The 17,477-nt window shown below is 51.1% G+C and overlaps 1 protein-coding gene across 7 annotated transcripts in view; it reads right to left on the bottom strand.

The window, feature by feature from the left end:
- ARNT2 (aryl hydrocarbon receptor nuclear translocator 2) overlaps nt 1-17,477 on the bottom strand; it is a 196,901-nt gene that overhangs the window by 5,412 nt on the left and 174,012 nt on the right. For 4 of the 7 annotated variants that reach the window (XM_034939269.3, XM_003810730.5, XM_008963087.4 and 1 more), the window contains 4 exons: nt 15,466-15,565; nt 11,929-12,067; nt 11,074-11,239; nt 837-973 (listed from right to left, as the gene is read on the bottom strand). In XM_034939269.3, coding sequence (XP_034795160.2) covers nt 837-973; nt 11,074-11,239; nt 11,929-12,067; nt 15,466-15,565 — 542 coding nt within the window. Of the gene's footprint in view, nt 1-806; nt 974-11,073; nt 11,240-11,928; nt 12,068-15,465; nt 15,566-17,477 lie in introns of all 7 variants that reach the window. The other 3 variants (XM_034939270.3, XM_034939271.3, XM_034939273.3) reach the window with 3 other exon arrangements.

Below are 17,477 nucleotides of genomic sequence, written 5' to 3'. Positions count from 1 at the left end.
GAAGGAGGGGTTGCGATCCTGGGAGTCTCAGAACCCTCCCACGACGTGGTTCCTGCCCCTATCATTGCTTTGCAGGGCAGGGCTGGGGCATGCAGGACGTGCCTGGGCTCCTGTTACAAGGACCTGGAGGGATGGCTGAAGGGGAGTTAATGGGCTCGTACCTCCATTTGAAGCCTTCCAGTAGGAATGTTTCTGGCTGAAAGTTAAGCCAAGGAAGCCCACAAGGGGCAGGGGCCTGCTCTGTGGGACTGCAGCAGTGCCATCCCCAGCCACACAGTCTGCCTTAGACACGAGGGATGGTCTAGAAAGGTCTCAAATAATGGAGAGTTTCAAGGTGCCCAGGTATCCTCAATCGGGGACTCTCCCTGAGCTTAACCACAGAGGAGAGTAGAGCCAGGGCAAGGCTGGCACTGAGCAAGGGCCTGGGTGGGGATGTCCTCCACATCCTGGGGGCTACGGTGGGAAGAAAGAGGGTCAGCCAGTGACAGACAGCCAAGCCTGGGGGTGCCTGCAGCTCTTAGGAGAGACCCCCTTTGGCCTTGGTTTTGTGCCTCTCCCCTGGATAGCTCTGGAGTCTGGGAAGCATCTCCAACTGCAGCCTCCTCTATTGTGTGGCTTAGCTCAAAGGCTACATCAGCCCCTTCTCCTTCCCACATGCACCTGACGTTTCTGGCTGGGTAGGATGGGGCTTTCTACTCCTGGACTCCCTCTAGCCCAGGCTGGGCCAGAACTCACGATGGCTATCGGGCAGGCGGTGGTGCGGCAGAGACCGAGGGGGAAAGGAAGCAGAGAGAAGGCGCCGGTACCTACGAGAAGGCGGTGCTCGCTCGATTTACCTGGAACACTTCAGTCTGACCGGGCTGCTGGTGGGAGTGCTGCTCACCGCTCTGCTGGCCATGGTGCTGGCTTTGCCACTGCGACCAGACTTCCGAGGGCCGCCCTTGGAACTGCCCGCTACTTTGTCCACTTTCAGCTGAAAGATTCGACACACAGGACACTTCCTTTAAAAGCCATCCCGTGGTTCTGTGAGACCTAAGAACCACTGCGGCTGGAGGGCCTCCCACTTCTGAAAGGCATGTTCCATCCAGAGCTGGCGGAATGTGTTTGCTATCCTCGTCTTTCTCACTGGCTGACAGATCATAAATGGAGTGGATAAGAGACACAGGAGCCCTTTGCCCAATGGTGCAGGTACTTGGCCAGAGAGGTTGGCTCTTCCTGAGGTCACCTGCCAGGTGACTAGGTGCTTTAAGCCTTGGAGTGCTCCTTGCACTTGGTGACTGTGCACAAAGCCCTCCTGCAGGCATCTGGGGGCAAGGGGCATGTCTGTTGCATGCAGAGTGTGGGCTGTGAGAGGGTCTGTCCTCAGCAGTATGGTGTTGGCATGAGGAGGAAGACACACCTACCCCTGCTCCTGATTCCCTCTCGGTCCACCGAATGCTCTTGAAAGGCATCTGGCCCTGCTAGAGGAAAAGCCTCACCTTGGCATTCCCAACCTCAGCCTCTGCCCCCGAGCAACTCCTCGGAAGCCACACACGCATTATACAAGGTCCCCCTACAGGGCCAAGCACGACAGTCTTTTCCTGCCTGGCTCTTTGGCAGAGTGTTTTCTTTGCGTCAGTTTGTTTGCAGGGGAAGAAATTTGGGCACTGGTCAGACAAGATAAGGTTCCTCTGTGGGAATCAGCACATTCATTTATAAATGAGAGCCACCTTGCTTCTGTCTACAGTTTATACAAAAAAACAGCCAATGGAAGAAACAAAAAATAGGAAACATAAGTGGAATTGGTTTTTTACATATGAGAAAGAGTCTTACTCCACTGCCCTGGCTGGAATGCAGTGGTGCAATCATGGCTCACTTCAGCCTTGAAATCCTGGGCTCAACCAATCCTCCAGCCTCAGCCTCCCTCATAGCTGGGACTACAGGCTGCCACAATGCCTGACTAATTAAAAAACATTTTTTTTTTTTTTTGTAGAGACGAGGTCTGGCTCTGTTGCCCAGGTTGGTCTCAAGCTCCTGGCCTCATGCAGTCCCCCTGCTCTGGCCTCCCAAAGTGCTGGGATAAGCGAGCCACTGCGCCTATCCAGTAAGTGGAATTTTGTCTAAAGACGTTTTTGAGATTCAACCAAAGAGGAGGCTTAAAAAAATACCTTCAGAGAGGATACCTTTAAGGAACATCAAAAATCTTAGAAGCTTTTTTTCTTGTTTCAAATCATTCAGTACCATTTTGGAGATAATGGGCTCTCTGTCAAGCTCTGGGTGGCAAGACAAGCCCCATCTTGTCCCATACTACTCTTTCCAACGATCATGCTGGCCACGGGGAAGCCTCAGGCCCCACCCAACCCCCAGCCTGGGCACTGCGTTAATGTGAGGCCAGGTTAGAAAGTGTTCAGGGAGAAGAATCTCTCTCTCTCCCTCTCTCTCTCTCCCACCCATCCACCTATATATAATGCCTGAGACATAAAGGGCTTTAATAAAATGCATAAGGTCCCTTTAATGCCTTACCATTGGTGCTTTTCAAACTCTACATGATGACAATAGTTGATAAGGAATTCTATAAAATTGAGGCAGGGTACATTCCCCTCCTTAGCATAAGAGAGATTTAAATCTACTGTGCACATAGGATTCTGCTATAAAAAATTCATCTGCCTATGTGAAATGTCTTTTCCTAATAATCCCACACAAGACCCCAAGGGCCAGGAGGAACTCTTTCATAGAATCGTGTCGACTGGCCTCATTAATTGGCTCAGCCGAGGGAAGGCTGGGTCCACAACTGTGGCAAAGTTAAAACAGTAGCATCGCCAGCTGGAGCTATGAGGAAATTCCCACCTGACAGGCACCTGTCCCATTCTGGAAGCCTACAGAGGCTGAGCACAAGATAGGGCCTTCAGTGGGTCCATGTTGCTTGGCAGGAGGGTGGAGGGACATAGCCATCTGTGCTGAAGGAAGGGCATGGTAGACTGGGGGAATGTCCTTATGCATTCAGGAAGATGACTGCCACACAGGCTCACCCAGGATGCTGCTGCAATGACGGTTTCCTTGGGGCTTGCCCATTACAAATCAGTGCCCTCAGCCCTTCCTCCTTAAAGCACATACCTACCTCTCCTTCCCTTTGCCATCAACATTTACAGCCACCCCCACCCCACAGCATCTTCTCCTTTCCCTCCCTTCTCAACCCTGTGCAATTACTCTACTGCCAGGCCCCATCCAATAGGCATTTGAAGAGTGCCCATTCTTCTCAATCTCTCTTGAGTATCCAACACTCTTGATCATTCTGTTTGAAACTATCTTGTTGACTTCTAGGACTGAACTTGATTTTGGTTCTGCTACTTCTTACACTACTCTTTCTCACGTGCCTCCTGGTCCTTACTGTAAGTGACCTTATCTCTTAACATATGTTGAAAGCAGGGGTCTGAGTCAGGCCTTCCTTCTCGTCAACAAACAAGAAGGAAATAACCTCTTCTAATCTCATCAACTGACTCATTCATTTATTCACTTGGCAAATATTTCCTGAGCTCCTGCTCTGACGTGGGCTCCATGCTGGTACTGTACATACACTGGAGAATAAGATCGTTCCTCTCTCAACAAGCATATAGCATGGTTGGGAAAGGGAGCAAACAGGCGATTCTGCACAGGTGAGAGCTGCTCTAAGAGTCAGAGGAACTAGAATAAAAACCCTTACGAGGGATACCTAACTAGCCATGACAAGTAGAAAAGGTTTTTCAGAGATCTCAGATGACACCAGAAGGGGAATTAGTAATTAATCCGGTATAGGGCTTGGAGGTAAGGTTGAAAATAATTCTAGAGAAAAGGGTCAGTCTGTTCAAAGGCCTGATGGTGAAAAAGGGCTTGGTTCATCCGGGCATCTACAGGTGGCTCAGGATGGAAGAGGAATAGAGTGAGATCAGGCAAGTCATAAGAGATAAGGCTGGAGGGTAAGCCAGGGGTCAGGTTCCACACTGTCAGTATGACCAATTTTGGGGACAACAGAGAAACACTGAAGGTTTTTAAGCAGAATCAGGAAGCACACAGATGTGTACGGTCCATGGGTGGGTGGACAAAAAGAGAGGGAAAGAGACCAACCGAGAAAGGAATGGGGTAGACAAGAGGAGAGGGAAGGAGCCAGACGGGAGGAGGCTGCTGTAGCAATCCTTGCAAGAGACGACAGTGGCTCAAAACACAGAACAAAAGCCAGCTGGAGAGCAGTGGGTGGATTTGAGATGTGATGGAGAAGGAGGTGCCTAGGCTTGTTGATTGATTACTGACTGTGCTGAGGGGTGTGAGTGGGAAGAGCTAGGGATGATAAACTTGCGCTTCTGGTGGTATTGACAGGCTGGGGTCGGCTGAGTTCCCACTCCCCTAAATACCATCTCTCAACTCCTACCTGCTTTCCTCCATTCTCACTGCCCCAGCCAGTGCTGTGAGTCATGGCCACACCCACTGCCCCCATAACCACACAGCTACTGGCGTGATCTCCCTCCAACAGTAGTCTACTGCTTACAGACTGCTTAGTGGTTGACCGCGGTCTATGCAGTAACATCCATGTTCTGGATGTTGGCATGAAGATCCTTCACGATCTGGACCTATTTTTAGCCTCATCTCCCACTTCGTGTCTAATTCCAGCCCCTCTTGCCCTAGTCACATGACAATACTTGCATGTCCCCCATGAGCCACATGCAGTTACATCTCTGTGCTACTGCACATGTGTTCTTTCTGTCATGTACATCCTTCCCCTTCTCTGTGCCTAGATAATTCTGTGCATGGGCCACCTCCCAGCCCAGATAGACTGTGTTATGGGCTGATAACACCTGGGCCAGCTGCGTGGGCTTTCAGACCACGGGTCAGAATCTTGAGGAGCTTGTGGCTTCCTAGGTCACAGAGGCAGGGATGACATCCTCCTTTTTTAAAAATTTGAAGCTCAATGCTATCATTCTCCTCTCATGAACATTTTTTCTTGTGAGGTTCAGCTGATTTGGAAATTGCCCTAAGACTTAAGGCTCACTTGAAGTCCTGCTTGGAGGTCCTATGTAGTTGGGTTTAGCTCAGTGGTTCCCAATCGGGTGATTTTGCGCAACCCCACCCCCCCACCAAACCAAGGGGGACATTTGACAATGTCTGGAAACATTTGTCATTATCATAAACAGAGAAATCCTAGTAGGTAGAGGCAGGGAGATGCTGCTGAACCCCCTATAAGGAACAGACAGCCCCCCCACAACAAAGAATTATCCAGCCTAAAATGTCAATAGTGCTGACACTGAGAAACCCTGCTGGATAAAGTAACAAGGTGCACCAAAGGGCAGCTCATTCTCTTACAAATGCCTTCTAGGCAGAAGAAAAACGCACCTTACAGCAAGGATCACAGTCTTCCTGAGCCTTCTGGCTAAGGCCTCACCTTTTCAACACTAACTAGTATTAGGGATGGAGAGGTCTATAATTCCCCACAATTCACTGGTAAAAATGTCCGGGACTGAGCTTTATGGGCAGGAGCTGGGGAGGAAGAGGGTGCATGGTGTCTGCAAACATTTCAGATCAGCGAAATCCTACTGGCTCCCTGCCTGTGCTTAGTCTACCCTGTTCCCCTATTTTGAATTATGCCTTTCGTTTCTCACTCCAGATATTTTTGAAATAATAAATTCCTTTTTTTTTTTTTTTGAAATGGAGTCTTCCTCTGTCATCCAGGCTGGAGTGCAGTGGTGCAATCTCGGCTCACTGCAACCTCCACCTCCCAGGTTCAAGCAATTCTCCTGCCTCAGTGCGCACCACCATGCCCGGCTAATTTTTGTATTTTTAGTAGAGACAACGTTTCACCATGTTGGCCAGGCTGGTCTTGGACTCCTGGCCTCAAGGGATCAACCCACCTCGGCCTCCCAAAGGGCTGGGATTACAGGTATGAGCCACCACACCCAGCCTGGAATAACAAATTCTTTCAATTCTCCTCTCCAAAGTGAGTATGGGCTAGGTGGGGCAGGCTGGGATGGACATGGCTCTTTTACAAAAAGGCAATGTGTTCTGGATGTGTTTCTTGAGCTTTGTAAAAGACATTCATCCCCAGAGTTGTTTATCTATTGTGACCTGATTTAATCTGTATCGACCTGATCTGACTTGTGTCATGCATGGATGAATTGCTTTAGAGACCTCACCCTAAACTGAGACGCATGTGGGGAACAAGGAGCTATGGACATGCTGTTGCTTGCCAAGACATTATATCTGGAAAGCATGCTGCTAAGAAAATAATGTAACTTAGATCCTACATATGTGTATGCCACACTTGGAGCAAGTCAAGGAATTGAAACCTGATCTGCTATAGCACCTTTGAGCCATTTCTCTTTGAGCAACCTGTGCACTTGGCTTCCTGCATTTCTCCAAGAAACAAGGTAATATCAACAAGCAGATGCCTGGCAGTAGTTGAGATGAAAAGAAACTGAGCAATTTGAGGATTCAGGTCATATACATTCTTGCCAGTTATCAATTTACTGCCTCTTGGCTCTAAATCCATCCTTCTTTGCCCTGTTTCATGATACTGAAACTACACCCTGCAAACATTTCTCCTTTGTCAGCGAGTGCAGCGTTAGGCTTTCTCAACAGAGGACGCTGGAGAGACAAGCGAGGTACTGCAGAGAAGTGGCTTCTCCTCCTGGATCAGGTGTTTCTTTCCTCCTGCAGTGTGTCTAACGCAGTGTGCAGGATGTCTGGGTGCTCCCTCTTCAGCACATTTCTCTACCACCCAGAGGCTGCTTCCTGTGAGTCAGTTTTACCTGCGGGCACTCCCTGGGGAAATTCTTGGCCACCTGGTGGGGTGGGTGTGTAGACCATTTCTGGTCCATCTGCACCCCCTACTGAGTGTCTCAGTCAGCGGGCAGGCTGCTTTTACAGACCCACTGCAGTCCAGAGCATCCACGGTGTGTTACCAAGACAGATGCACATTCTCCAACAAGGGCTGAACCTCAGGTTTTGTGGGGTGGGGTCTCCTCTTTCAAGTTCTTAGTTCCTGTCTTGTCTACTTTCCCTTAGCCTTAGAGGTAGAAGCTGCTGCCCACATTTATTATTCCTGTATTCCTCAGGGTCCTTCTTAACCACCTTTAATTAGCCACAAAATCTTTAAATTTTTCCTGTTTAAATTACTGCCATGGTTTCTGTCTCCTGACTGGGCCCTACAGGCACAACACTTTCCCCACTTACTTTGTTAAGGGAATAAATGCTTGGATTTTTCAGGGCTTAAGTAATCGGACTGTGTAGTTTCCTAGTGGATGCTACATTTCAAATGGCTAGGTTTTTGCTGTGACTGGACTCAAAATGAAAATGATACTAAGACTGGAAACACAATTATGACAGCAGTAAAGCTCAAGATAACTTGAAAGGTCTGAAATGGAAGAAATGCTTTGGCTTGACTCCTGAAAGCTCGTGGAACAAAACCAGCATGTGTTTCACAGAAAGGGCTGAGCCGTTTTTTCTCACTCAATGTATAAACTCAGTCTACAAAGCTATCCTGAGGAGTCTGCTACAGTTGAAGCACTGTTCAAAAGTGACATGCTATGCTTGTCACAACTCGATGTCTGCCCCTGGTCCACCACTGGGTGACGTCCGGCAAGTCTGCTCAGCAGGCATTCCAAATCCCCTGCCTGCTCCAGCCAGCCAGAAGCAGGAGGCTGGGATCAACCGCATTATCTCTCTGGGCTCTGGGCTCTGGCCATGGATAATGAACTGAGGCCAGGTACCGTGGGGTGCTGTCAGGGCTGGGAACCCATCAGTGCCACACCAATAGGCCCCAGGGCTGCACAGAGGGCACTGGGAAGCCACTCAGATGTGCCCACGCTGGGCTAGGGTGTGTGTCCATTGCAAATGTAAACACGGCCTGTTTTTTAAGCCTGCTTTGTGTTTAATAATTAATGAAACTGACCATTAATGGGGCAGACTGCTCTGTTCCTTCTCCACTCACCGATTCTTACCTGCTCTGTTCCTTCTCCACTCACCCATTCTTACCTGCTCTGTTCCCTGCACCCTTTCCCACTGTGCCCTCAGGAATAACCATCCTCACTAACGAACAACTCTTTGGGTCCTCTTCCTAACCACACACCCTCTTTCTTCTGTCCTTAACCAAAGCCTGCCCTCTTCTCCCAGCCAGCACTCCACTTCCTTGAAGCCCTGTGGAGTAAAAGCTGACCCTGTGGTCAGAAGGGCGTCTGGTGTCCACCCATTTTCCAGGCCCCTCTACACTTCTGATGTGAACCCCAACACCTTATCCTGGGTCCCCTCTGCCTGCACTGGGAGCTTTCCTCCAACAGCGTACTCATCACAGACGATGACAGCAACCCTTCGCCTCGAGGTCTCCCTCTCCCTCCCAAGACTGTGCCTCCCTTCCTGCTCTCCTGCTCAGCTTCGTCTCCACTCTATCATCTGTTCACTCCACCACAGCCTGGCTTTCAACACACTCTCCCTGCATCCTATTCCACTCAAATAGCTGTGGCCAAAGGTAACACATGATGCACTGATGGCAAGGCCATAAGAAACTTCTCAGTCCTTCATTTCTCGATTTTATACGCTTTTTCCATGCCCTCATTGGAAGGGTTCCAGCCCCTTTCTCATGAATGTACATCAAGGGCCATCTGCTGGGACATCCAATTCCTGCTTAATTCTGAGGTGCCCTGTGAATGGATTTGAAAATGATGGTAAGTACAGAGTAGTGGATGGGAACACAGTCTCAGATGTACTGCCCAGCTTTGATTCTCGGCTCCAAAGGCATGATTCTGCTATTATCAGCTATAGTAAGTTAGCCTGGGTAAGTTATCTGACCTCAGTGTGCCTTAGTTTACTTATCTGTGAGATGAGAATAATAATGGTATCTCCTTCTTAGGGCTATTGTGAGCACTGAATGAATGCTACATGCTAGCATATAATAAGCACCCAGTAAGGGCAGGCTGCTATCATTACTATTATTATCATCTGAGTGTGAGATAGCTCAAAGACAAATGTAAAAACCAAACCTGGAGCCCCATCTGTGTTGAGCCTGTTCTTGGCCATCAGTGGTGCAGTGGCCTCAACCCAGGGCTTCGTCCTTCCTGTGTCCCATCTCCATTTATACTTCAGGGCCTGGCATTTGTTTAGTGAAGACTAGACAGAGGCATGGAGCTAAAGGCACTGGATGGTTGGGGCAGGGAAGTGGCCTGCCCACCTGTCTTGTCACAGCCACAGTGGGATGCTCCAAGACCTTGGTTGCATGTTAGCTCTGCTCCGAAGCCTCTCTTGACCCCATCAGACATAACGACTGTCCTGACCTGCAGCCACAAGGGCCCCCACGCAGACCATGGCTGCTGCACCTGCAGACTGTCCTGCCTGCCTCCCTTTACCTGTCTGTCTCCCCTGACCCAGTCTCTGGACTGTGTCCTTCTCTGGGTGGGGACCAGGTCTCCTGTCTTCTGTTTTCCAGGGCTGATTCGGGGCCTGGCACTGAAGGTTTTTTTGAGTAGATCGGTGCCAGATGGTCCCTGGGCTTCCGGGAAGGACTAGGTACCCAGGAGGCCTTGAGTCTACGAGGCCCACCTTCAGGAGGAGGTGAAGGGGTCTCTCCACACCCAGGTGAGGAACCAGATGTGGAGAAGGATCTCACGTGTGACTGCAGGAAGGTGGATGCTATCCTGAGAAACAGGATTCTGGGCTCAAGGTGGTAACTGTGCTGAGTGCCTGGCTGACTTGAGAGCAACTGCTACGGGGTTTCTCCTTCCTCAGACAGGGTGCTGTGCTTCTAAACTGGGTTCCAGTGAACCACGTGGTGAGAATACTTAACAGGCGAAGAGGAGAACACACTGCAAGTAAATGGGACTAAGGCTGGAGGGACAAGCATGGCCTCAGGAAATGCTGTGCCCCAAGACCTTGGGCTGAGTGGGACGGACGTGCTGCTGTTAGCAGAGGAGGTGGGGAGGGCTGGGCAGCAGATGACAACTCCCCATTGTGTGCTAGGGGCTCTGCACAGCATTTTTCTTTCTTTTGTTTTTTCAGACAGGGTCTCATTGTGTCACCCAGGCTGGAGTGCAGTGGTGTGATCATGGCTCACTGCAGCCTCAACCTCCTGGGATCAAATGATCCTCCCACCTTAGCCTCCTGAGTAGCTGGAATTACAGGCATGCACCACCACACCTGGCTAATTTTTTTTTTTTTTTTTTTTTGTAGAGACAGGGTTTTGCTATGTTGCCCAGGCTAGTCTCGAACTCCTGGGCTCAGGTGATCTGCCACCTTGACCTTTCAAAGTGCTGGGATTACAGATGTGAGTCACTGTGCCCTGCCTGCACAGAATTGTTCATAAGGCTGACAGACAAGCAGTTCTAATGGAAGCTTTTAACTTGCCACGTGGAAATTCAGATGTTTGGGCTCAGATTCACGCTCATCTGAGGAATCAATTCTGTAGAGAAAAGCTCTATGAGCCGCACTGCTGGGTGTCACCCAGTGACCTCACTGTGAGAAAGCAGGCACCAGCTTGGACTTCTTAGCCAGGACCACGGGTCTCTTATGAGCCTGTCCTGACGTGAAGTGGAGCCCTAGCCCTGGGAGACATGCTGAGGAGGTTCCTTACACACATGGAGAGTGGGCAAGGCCCAGGATCCTGAGAAATGCATAGGACACAGCGGTTCCTTAACCCTCTATGGCCTGAGGTTTTGTTAACAAAGTAAGATAGGTGTTTTTAATATTTAAAAAAGACAGAAAACTTTGCAGTGTTATTTATGCAATTGATTGTCTCTATAGCTATTCTCTAGTTTCTTGAAAGAAGACTATAAGGTTTTTGACTTGAAAATCCTTGCCAGGGCCATAATGGGTTAAAATGGTATTCAGATCACCTCACAGCACGGGAACATCATCCCAGTGCCTTGAAAATGATAAAGTCAAATCACAAAGCCAAGGCCTAAGCATCCAGTCTCTTAGGAACACCATAGGCCTCCTCATAGCCAGAGAGAGAGGAGGTGCTTGGAAACCTCCAGACCTTGTTTTGGTAGCTGGGAGCTTGGAGCTCAGCCTCCTGAATTCAGGCTGTTCAGAAAGCATTTGTGCAGGCTTTCCCAGAATCTCACTCCCTCATTCCCCACCTACCGAACCCTGGAGTCCTGTTGGCAAGACTGGAGTAGGCATTCCCACTTGGCGAGGAGGTAGCTGGGCTGGAGAGGGGGCTGTAGGAAGAGGGGTCTGCCGGGTAGGTGTGGCTCGTTCCAATCCCAAAGGGAGATGACTGAGTCTTGCTGGACTGAGATGGGATTTGCTACAATCAGGACAAAGCAAAGAGATGGAAAGCATCACCAGCAGACCCCCGCCCCCCAACCCATGCCCCAGGCTGGTCGCAGGGGCAGTGCCTGCTCTGGGTTGACAGTGACTCCCCATGACCCTCTTGTCTGGCTAGGCACAGGCCTGGGATCAGCCCAGTGTGTGAGGGCCCAGGAACTGCAGGATCTTTGGGGCACGCCTGGTTGAAGTTGCTCCCCAGGGCTACAAGGATCCGGGCCCTCTGGAGTCTGGTTACCAAGGCCTTGTCATTATGAACACCTAGAACTCCCTCAGCCCAATCAACACCCACCCTCACAGTGACTATGAGGGTCTGGGGATGTCACAAGGGTTGGTGGTTTCATGCCCTCCAGGCGCAGGGGCAGTCAGAGGTCCAGAGTAGTGAGGGGCTCATTCTTGATGGGGTGTCTCAACCTGCCCAACCTTTCCCTGACAGCTGCCTCAGGGCATGGCTGTAAGGAGAAAAGGCTGCTGAAGTTGCAGGCTGGGCACCTGGCTCTCTGAGAGCCCTGAGGGTGGATGGTGCTCCTGAGTAGCCAGCTGCTGTTAGGGTGGTTGGTTCTAGCTAGGAGCCGACCCATCCTCAGAGCCACAATCCAAAGAAAACACTTCCCAGAGTGCTCTGCCTCTCTGGGCACCCAGGGGAGATGCCCTCACAGATGCCCATACCTGTCCCGGAAAGGGCGGACGACTCCCTGTCCACGCCACCTGACTCTGGTTTAGCTGCCGGGAGATTTGGGACATGTTCTGGCCCGTGGAAGAAGAGGACTGAATATCATTCACTCCAGGCACATGAACCACTGAAGAGCTAGAAAAGAGGAAAATGCATTTATCCCGAGGACACACCTGGTTTGCATGAGTCTACGTGCCCAGCCAACCACACAATCCGCCCTGGGCCATCTTCCTGGCTCTCTCTCCATGCAGCATGTCACTAGAGAAAATGACTCACACATCGTGAGCCTCAAAGCCCCTTGGCCGTCCTCCTCTCCCTTCAGGGCTTCCTCCACACTGCTGAGTAGTCCTGCCATGTCTAGGAGTCTGGTACTTCCTCTCCTCGTTCTCCCCAGGGTCTCTCACGCACTCCTCAGCCCTTATCCTATGCCTGTACATCCTCTGCTCTCAACAGATGATTTGGTTCCCAGAAAGAGAGAAGCTTCTTAGAATAAAAATCAATCCCGGTGTTCACTCACTCTTTTGTGCTCTGGTTAATTTGTTCCTTTGGGGCACCTATGAGGCTTAAGGATTCAGGAAATAGGTTGCAGGCTGTCAGTATTAAATGGAAAGAAAAGCTTCTCAATGAAAACCTGCTGGATGGGGCCTAGTCCTGCTACCCAGAGTTTACCCCTCCCACCTTCAGTTCACCTTCGACTTAACTCAGTTTGTCTTTATTAGGCCCCTGCTGTATGCCGTGCTCTCTGCATGTCCTTTGCAGGCTAAATCTCTGACCCTGCTTAGCTCCTCGGCAGGCACTGTCTGCACCACCAGGCACTTCTTCCAGCAGATTTTCCGGCCTATGTCGATTACATGAGAAGCTCATCAAAGACTAAAAGGCTGGGGGCAGACTTTTACTTTGTTTCAGGCCCCTCGTCCTGCCTCCCTGGGACTAGCTCAGCATGCAGGGCAGTGCGCTGGGTGCCCATGAATCAGTCAAGTAGGGCAGAATGGGGCTCATCACAGAAGGCTTTGGTAGATTTTTAGCTCTGTGTTAAAAAAAAAAGGCAAGCCAGAGATCAGCAGAGATTGGGTAAACTTTTACTATTGTATTCTAATAAGTTTCCTATGCTATCTGATCCCTTTTAAAATAGGGAGAAACCAAGAATGTCAGAGACATTCTTGAGCTGATCATTGTAAAACAAGTTCAGTGGCTTATATAAAGGGGACATCATTTCTGTCTTCATACAATCAATTCCTCATTTAACATAAGGGCTCCTTTCCCATTCTCCTTCCTGATGAAAGTATTGCTTCAGAGGACATTTTCTGGTCACTATTGTCTAGTAGGACCCTCTCCCACAGACCCCCAGCCCTTGGTGTCCTCCCCAAAACACTAGGACAGGCGTCTTGGCAGAAAGGGATGGGCTTCTTGGGGCAAAGCGCCAGCCCTTGTGCACAGCCCTCCATGGGGGCCTCTGGGCTACAGCTGCCTGCCTTAGTATGGACAGGCAGGGGCCAAAACTGGCGGGACCAGAGAGGAAGGACTGTGGGTGAGGATGCACTTCAGGTGCCAGCAACACCATTCTGCAAGTGGCCCAGCGTTCCCTATGGCTGTATTGGGCCCCAGAGCCCTTCATCCCACAGCCTACCCCATCCCAAGCCAGCTCAGATCCTTCGGATATACAGGAAATTCTGCCCATTCCACAGGCTTTAGCCCTAACAGGCATCCTTTAATCAACTCAGTCATTTATTCATTCATTTTACAGACTAGTACACAGCAAGTGCCTTTTCTATGCCAGGCTCTGCACAGGTGTTCGGACGTGCCTTGGATTCCTTCCCCACACTGCCAGCTGCCCCAAGCCTGCTTTTCCTTCCCCATCACTCATCACTGCCCTGTGCACCCTACATTTTTGTTTCTATGACAACAGCGTTACCCAGGCTCTGCACCTCACGCTGGACTGTCTGCCCTGAGCCCTGTCTGCAGCTTCACTCTTCTCCCAAAGGTCATCAGTGATGGTGTCCTCCTCCTCAGCATGGCCCCCACGGCTGCTGCTGCAGACACGGCTCAGGGCAGACAGTCCAGTGTGAGGTGCAGAGCCTGTGTGAGGCCGTTGTCATAGAACAACGTGGTCATCCTCTGTTTCTCCCATTAGTGAGGCCTCCTCCAACACCTCCTCCAAGGCTTCACTCAGCACACCCCTCAGGCCCTTGCACCCCTGCCCTGGTCAGGAGGCAGAACCTGACTTTTGCTTTCAGGCCTAGCTGAAGAGTCAGCCAGACCTTCTCCGGTCATGCCACCTTGGGCTGTCCCCTTGCCTTTGAACTGTCCCCTCCTTACCTCCTGCTGCTGTATTCTCCCTGATCCCCTTTGTCCAGAGTGGAGGACAAGCAGCAAGTGTCACAAGGACCCCATGAACATGAGCACCCGGGCAGGGCTGGCACAGGGCTTGGCATCGACCGAGATCGGTCAATGCATGCTGAGTAGCTGAGTAACACAGCAGCCAAGAGAAGTCTGGAGGGCTTGACTATTGCTCAGCAGAGCAGCGTGACCTGCGGTGATGATGGTTAGGGACTGCTCACAGAGGGCTGCCATCTTGTCTGCTGTCCCCAGACCAGAGGCCCTGCCTGCAGCCAGGGCTCCCCAGTGTGCAATTCAGCAAGACTCAGCTGCAGGCGTGGCCAGAGCCACTGCAATGTCTGCTAATCTGTCTCCAGGAGGTCTGTCCATGAACCAGTGTGGAAGCAAAATCCTCATTCCTTGTGGCTAGGGCAGTCCCGTGGCAGGGGCCTCTCTCTGGGTGGCCGGCCTCACCTGCCCTCCTGGCCTCTGCATCTGGAAGCTCTGCTTAGGGTCTGGCCAACCTCACTGGAGAAGCCCTGCCCTGCTGGGCATGAGGAACTTAGGGTGTCTGGTGGGCACACGTGAGTGCCCACACACCCTCCCCAAGAGCTGCCAGCCTCTTCTCTGACCGTTCTTCCCAGTTGATGCTTCTGTCTCCCCAGAAGTCAGTGGAGCCAGGCCTTGCCTCCAGTGATGATGTCAGGGCTTCCTCAGTGACCTACCAGATGCCCTTGATGCTAAGAACCAAGCCTTGGGAAGGTTGGACACCCTGCCTGAAGCCTTGAGTGCCCTTTAGGATGAGGCTCAGACGTGGTGGGCTGAGCTGACCAGTCTTCCTTGGATTTGGCTGTAGCCTCTGGGCACCAGATGACAGGATACTTCCTGCTACCTTGTCAGCTGTTCCCAGCTCCAGCTCACTTGGGTCCTGGCTAGAGGGAACTCACTCCCTTCTCCCCAGCAATCACTGCCACAGAACACAGTGGTTGGTGCTGTTCACATCCAAGAAAGAGTAACTGACACCAGGAATCTATGGCAACTCATAGAGGGCTCACAGAGCAGAAGCAGAGCCACCAGAATCCTCAGTTTAGTCCAAGGCCTGAGCGCCAGTAACCACTAACTCATGCTTACAGCCCACAGAGCTGTGCTCTGAGACCCAGGGCTTTCTTGGTGAGGGAGCATCTTCCCACACCATTGTCCCCCTCGCTGGCACATACCTGAAGGCCTTCCCGGAGTGTCCAGAGGGAAATGGGCTTCCTTGGGAGTAGATCTGCTGGGTTCCTGCTGCAGAGGCTGAGCTCATCATCTTCTTCTCCGCTAGGAAAACCAGAGCAGGAGTCACATGCGAAGGTTCCCTGCTCTGCAGACCACAGAGGAGGCTGCCCCAAGAAGAGGTGCAGGGGTGGGCGTGGGAACGGGAGGACACAAGTCAGAGCAGCCCACCTGCACGCAATCTTCTCAGCCTTGCCTCTGCCTCCCCATCTCCCCTGGAGCCTCCCTGGCATATGAAGGCACTGGGCTATTGTTCTTGACCCCTAGGCTAGGCCACAGGCTGCTGGACGGCAAGGCTTTTTTGGAGAGTAGGGAAGATTAAAAGAATTAATGAGGCTAGGCATGGTGGCTTGCACCTGTAATCCCAGCATTTTGGGAGGCTGAGGCAGGCATATCACTTGAGGTCAGGAGTTCAAAACCAGCCTGGCTAACATGGTGAAACCTTGTCTCCACTAAAAATACAAAAATTAGCCAGGCATGGTGGCAGCCATCTGTAGTTCCAGCTACTCGGGAGGCTGAGGCAGGAGAATCACTTGAGCCCAGGAGGCAGAGGCTGCAGTGAGCTGAGATCATGCCACTGCACTCCAGCCTGGGCGACAGAGCAAGACTCCATCTCAAAAAAAAAAAAAAAAAATTAGTGAGAGTTCTTTCTCAGACATTATTTTATCTAATCTTTCCAACCCTGCGGTGTAGGGATTCCAAGTCCTCCAGTTCTGGGTGAGGAAGCACAGGGTAACAGCGAAGAGGATGGACTCTGATCTCAGCTCTCTGGGTCTGAATCCCATCTCCAAGGTAAGAGGTGCAACCTTGGACTGTTACTTAATCATCCCCTGCCTCAGTTTCCCAACAGAAAGAAGGCGAGAATAAAAGTATCTTCCTCAGAAGGCTGTAGTGGCAATTCAGTGAGTTAACCTAAGTGCTTACGACGGTGCCTGATTAACGGAGCAAACAGAAACTAAAAGTTTGCTATTGTTTGTTACAGATGAGAAAAGTGAGTTGTAGCTTGTCCAAAGTCACGAGCCGGCGAGGGAGGGCTCAAGGCGTGAATGCAAGCCCAGTGCTCTTCCCACTCTGGAACTCAGCTACCCCTGCCACCCTCACCCAGCAGGTGCCGCAGCAGGTGATGTCCAGGGAACAGCCCTGGATCTGTGTACCTTGACCTTCCACTAGGGTTTCTTTGAGAGACTGAGCTCCTCTAACACTGAAAACACTCAGCCCCTGGCCAGCAGGTGCAATAATGCATGATTTTCTGCCACCGCAGAATGGTGAGCAGAGTCGTCTCACCCACAGGCTCACCCACAGCCACACGGCTGAAGAAATGGGCTCAAGACCCAGCTGGCTGTTTAGAATCTTACACGAGAGAGAAGGTGCTTTGTATGGTGGTTTGAGAAACAGGAGTGGGAACACCAGTGGTGGCAGGGTGCTAGACAGCAGGCTCCAATGTGACAGTTCTCCCTCCTTCGGTCATCGAGGGTGCCCAGGGCTCTCTGAAGTGCCCTCCCAGTGCCCCAGAATCTTCAAATGTCTACCCGTCTCATTCCTACAATCCCTAACATGTTCACCCGCAATGCGATATTGGAATAAAGGAAATAAAGTTTAGTTACATGGTGATTATTTTGTGCCTATACAGTCCCCCGCATCTGCTCCCATCTCTGGCTTGCTGGCGGTGATGGGGGGCAGACTGGGTAGGTCCCTCCGAGTGGCCGTGAGCAGTGATGCGGTGATGGACATTCAGGCTTGTGGGCTTGGGGCCCAGAGACCAGGCTGCAGAGACCACATGCTGACTCTCCCATGCATGGAGACAACTTCTGTGAGGCTTTAATAAAAAAGAGGCACTGAGCAGTTTTTATGGTTCATTTTCTTCTGCTGCAGTGACAGCTGTAAGACAGTGGGAAATCCTTAAAGGATGGAAGGAGCTCAGGCTCCTGGGGGTGTACTTCTAACCCAATCATAACAT

Source organism: Pan paniscus, chromosome 16, assembly GCF_029289425.2.
Source record: "Pan paniscus chromosome 16, NHGRI_mPanPan1-v2.0_pri, whole genome shotgun sequence".
Taxonomy (NCBI): Eukaryota; Metazoa; Chordata; class Mammalia; order Primates; family Hominidae; genus Pan; species Pan paniscus.
Note: the sequence above shows the minus strand (reverse complement) of the source record. Positions and strands in the feature narration are given on the sequence as shown.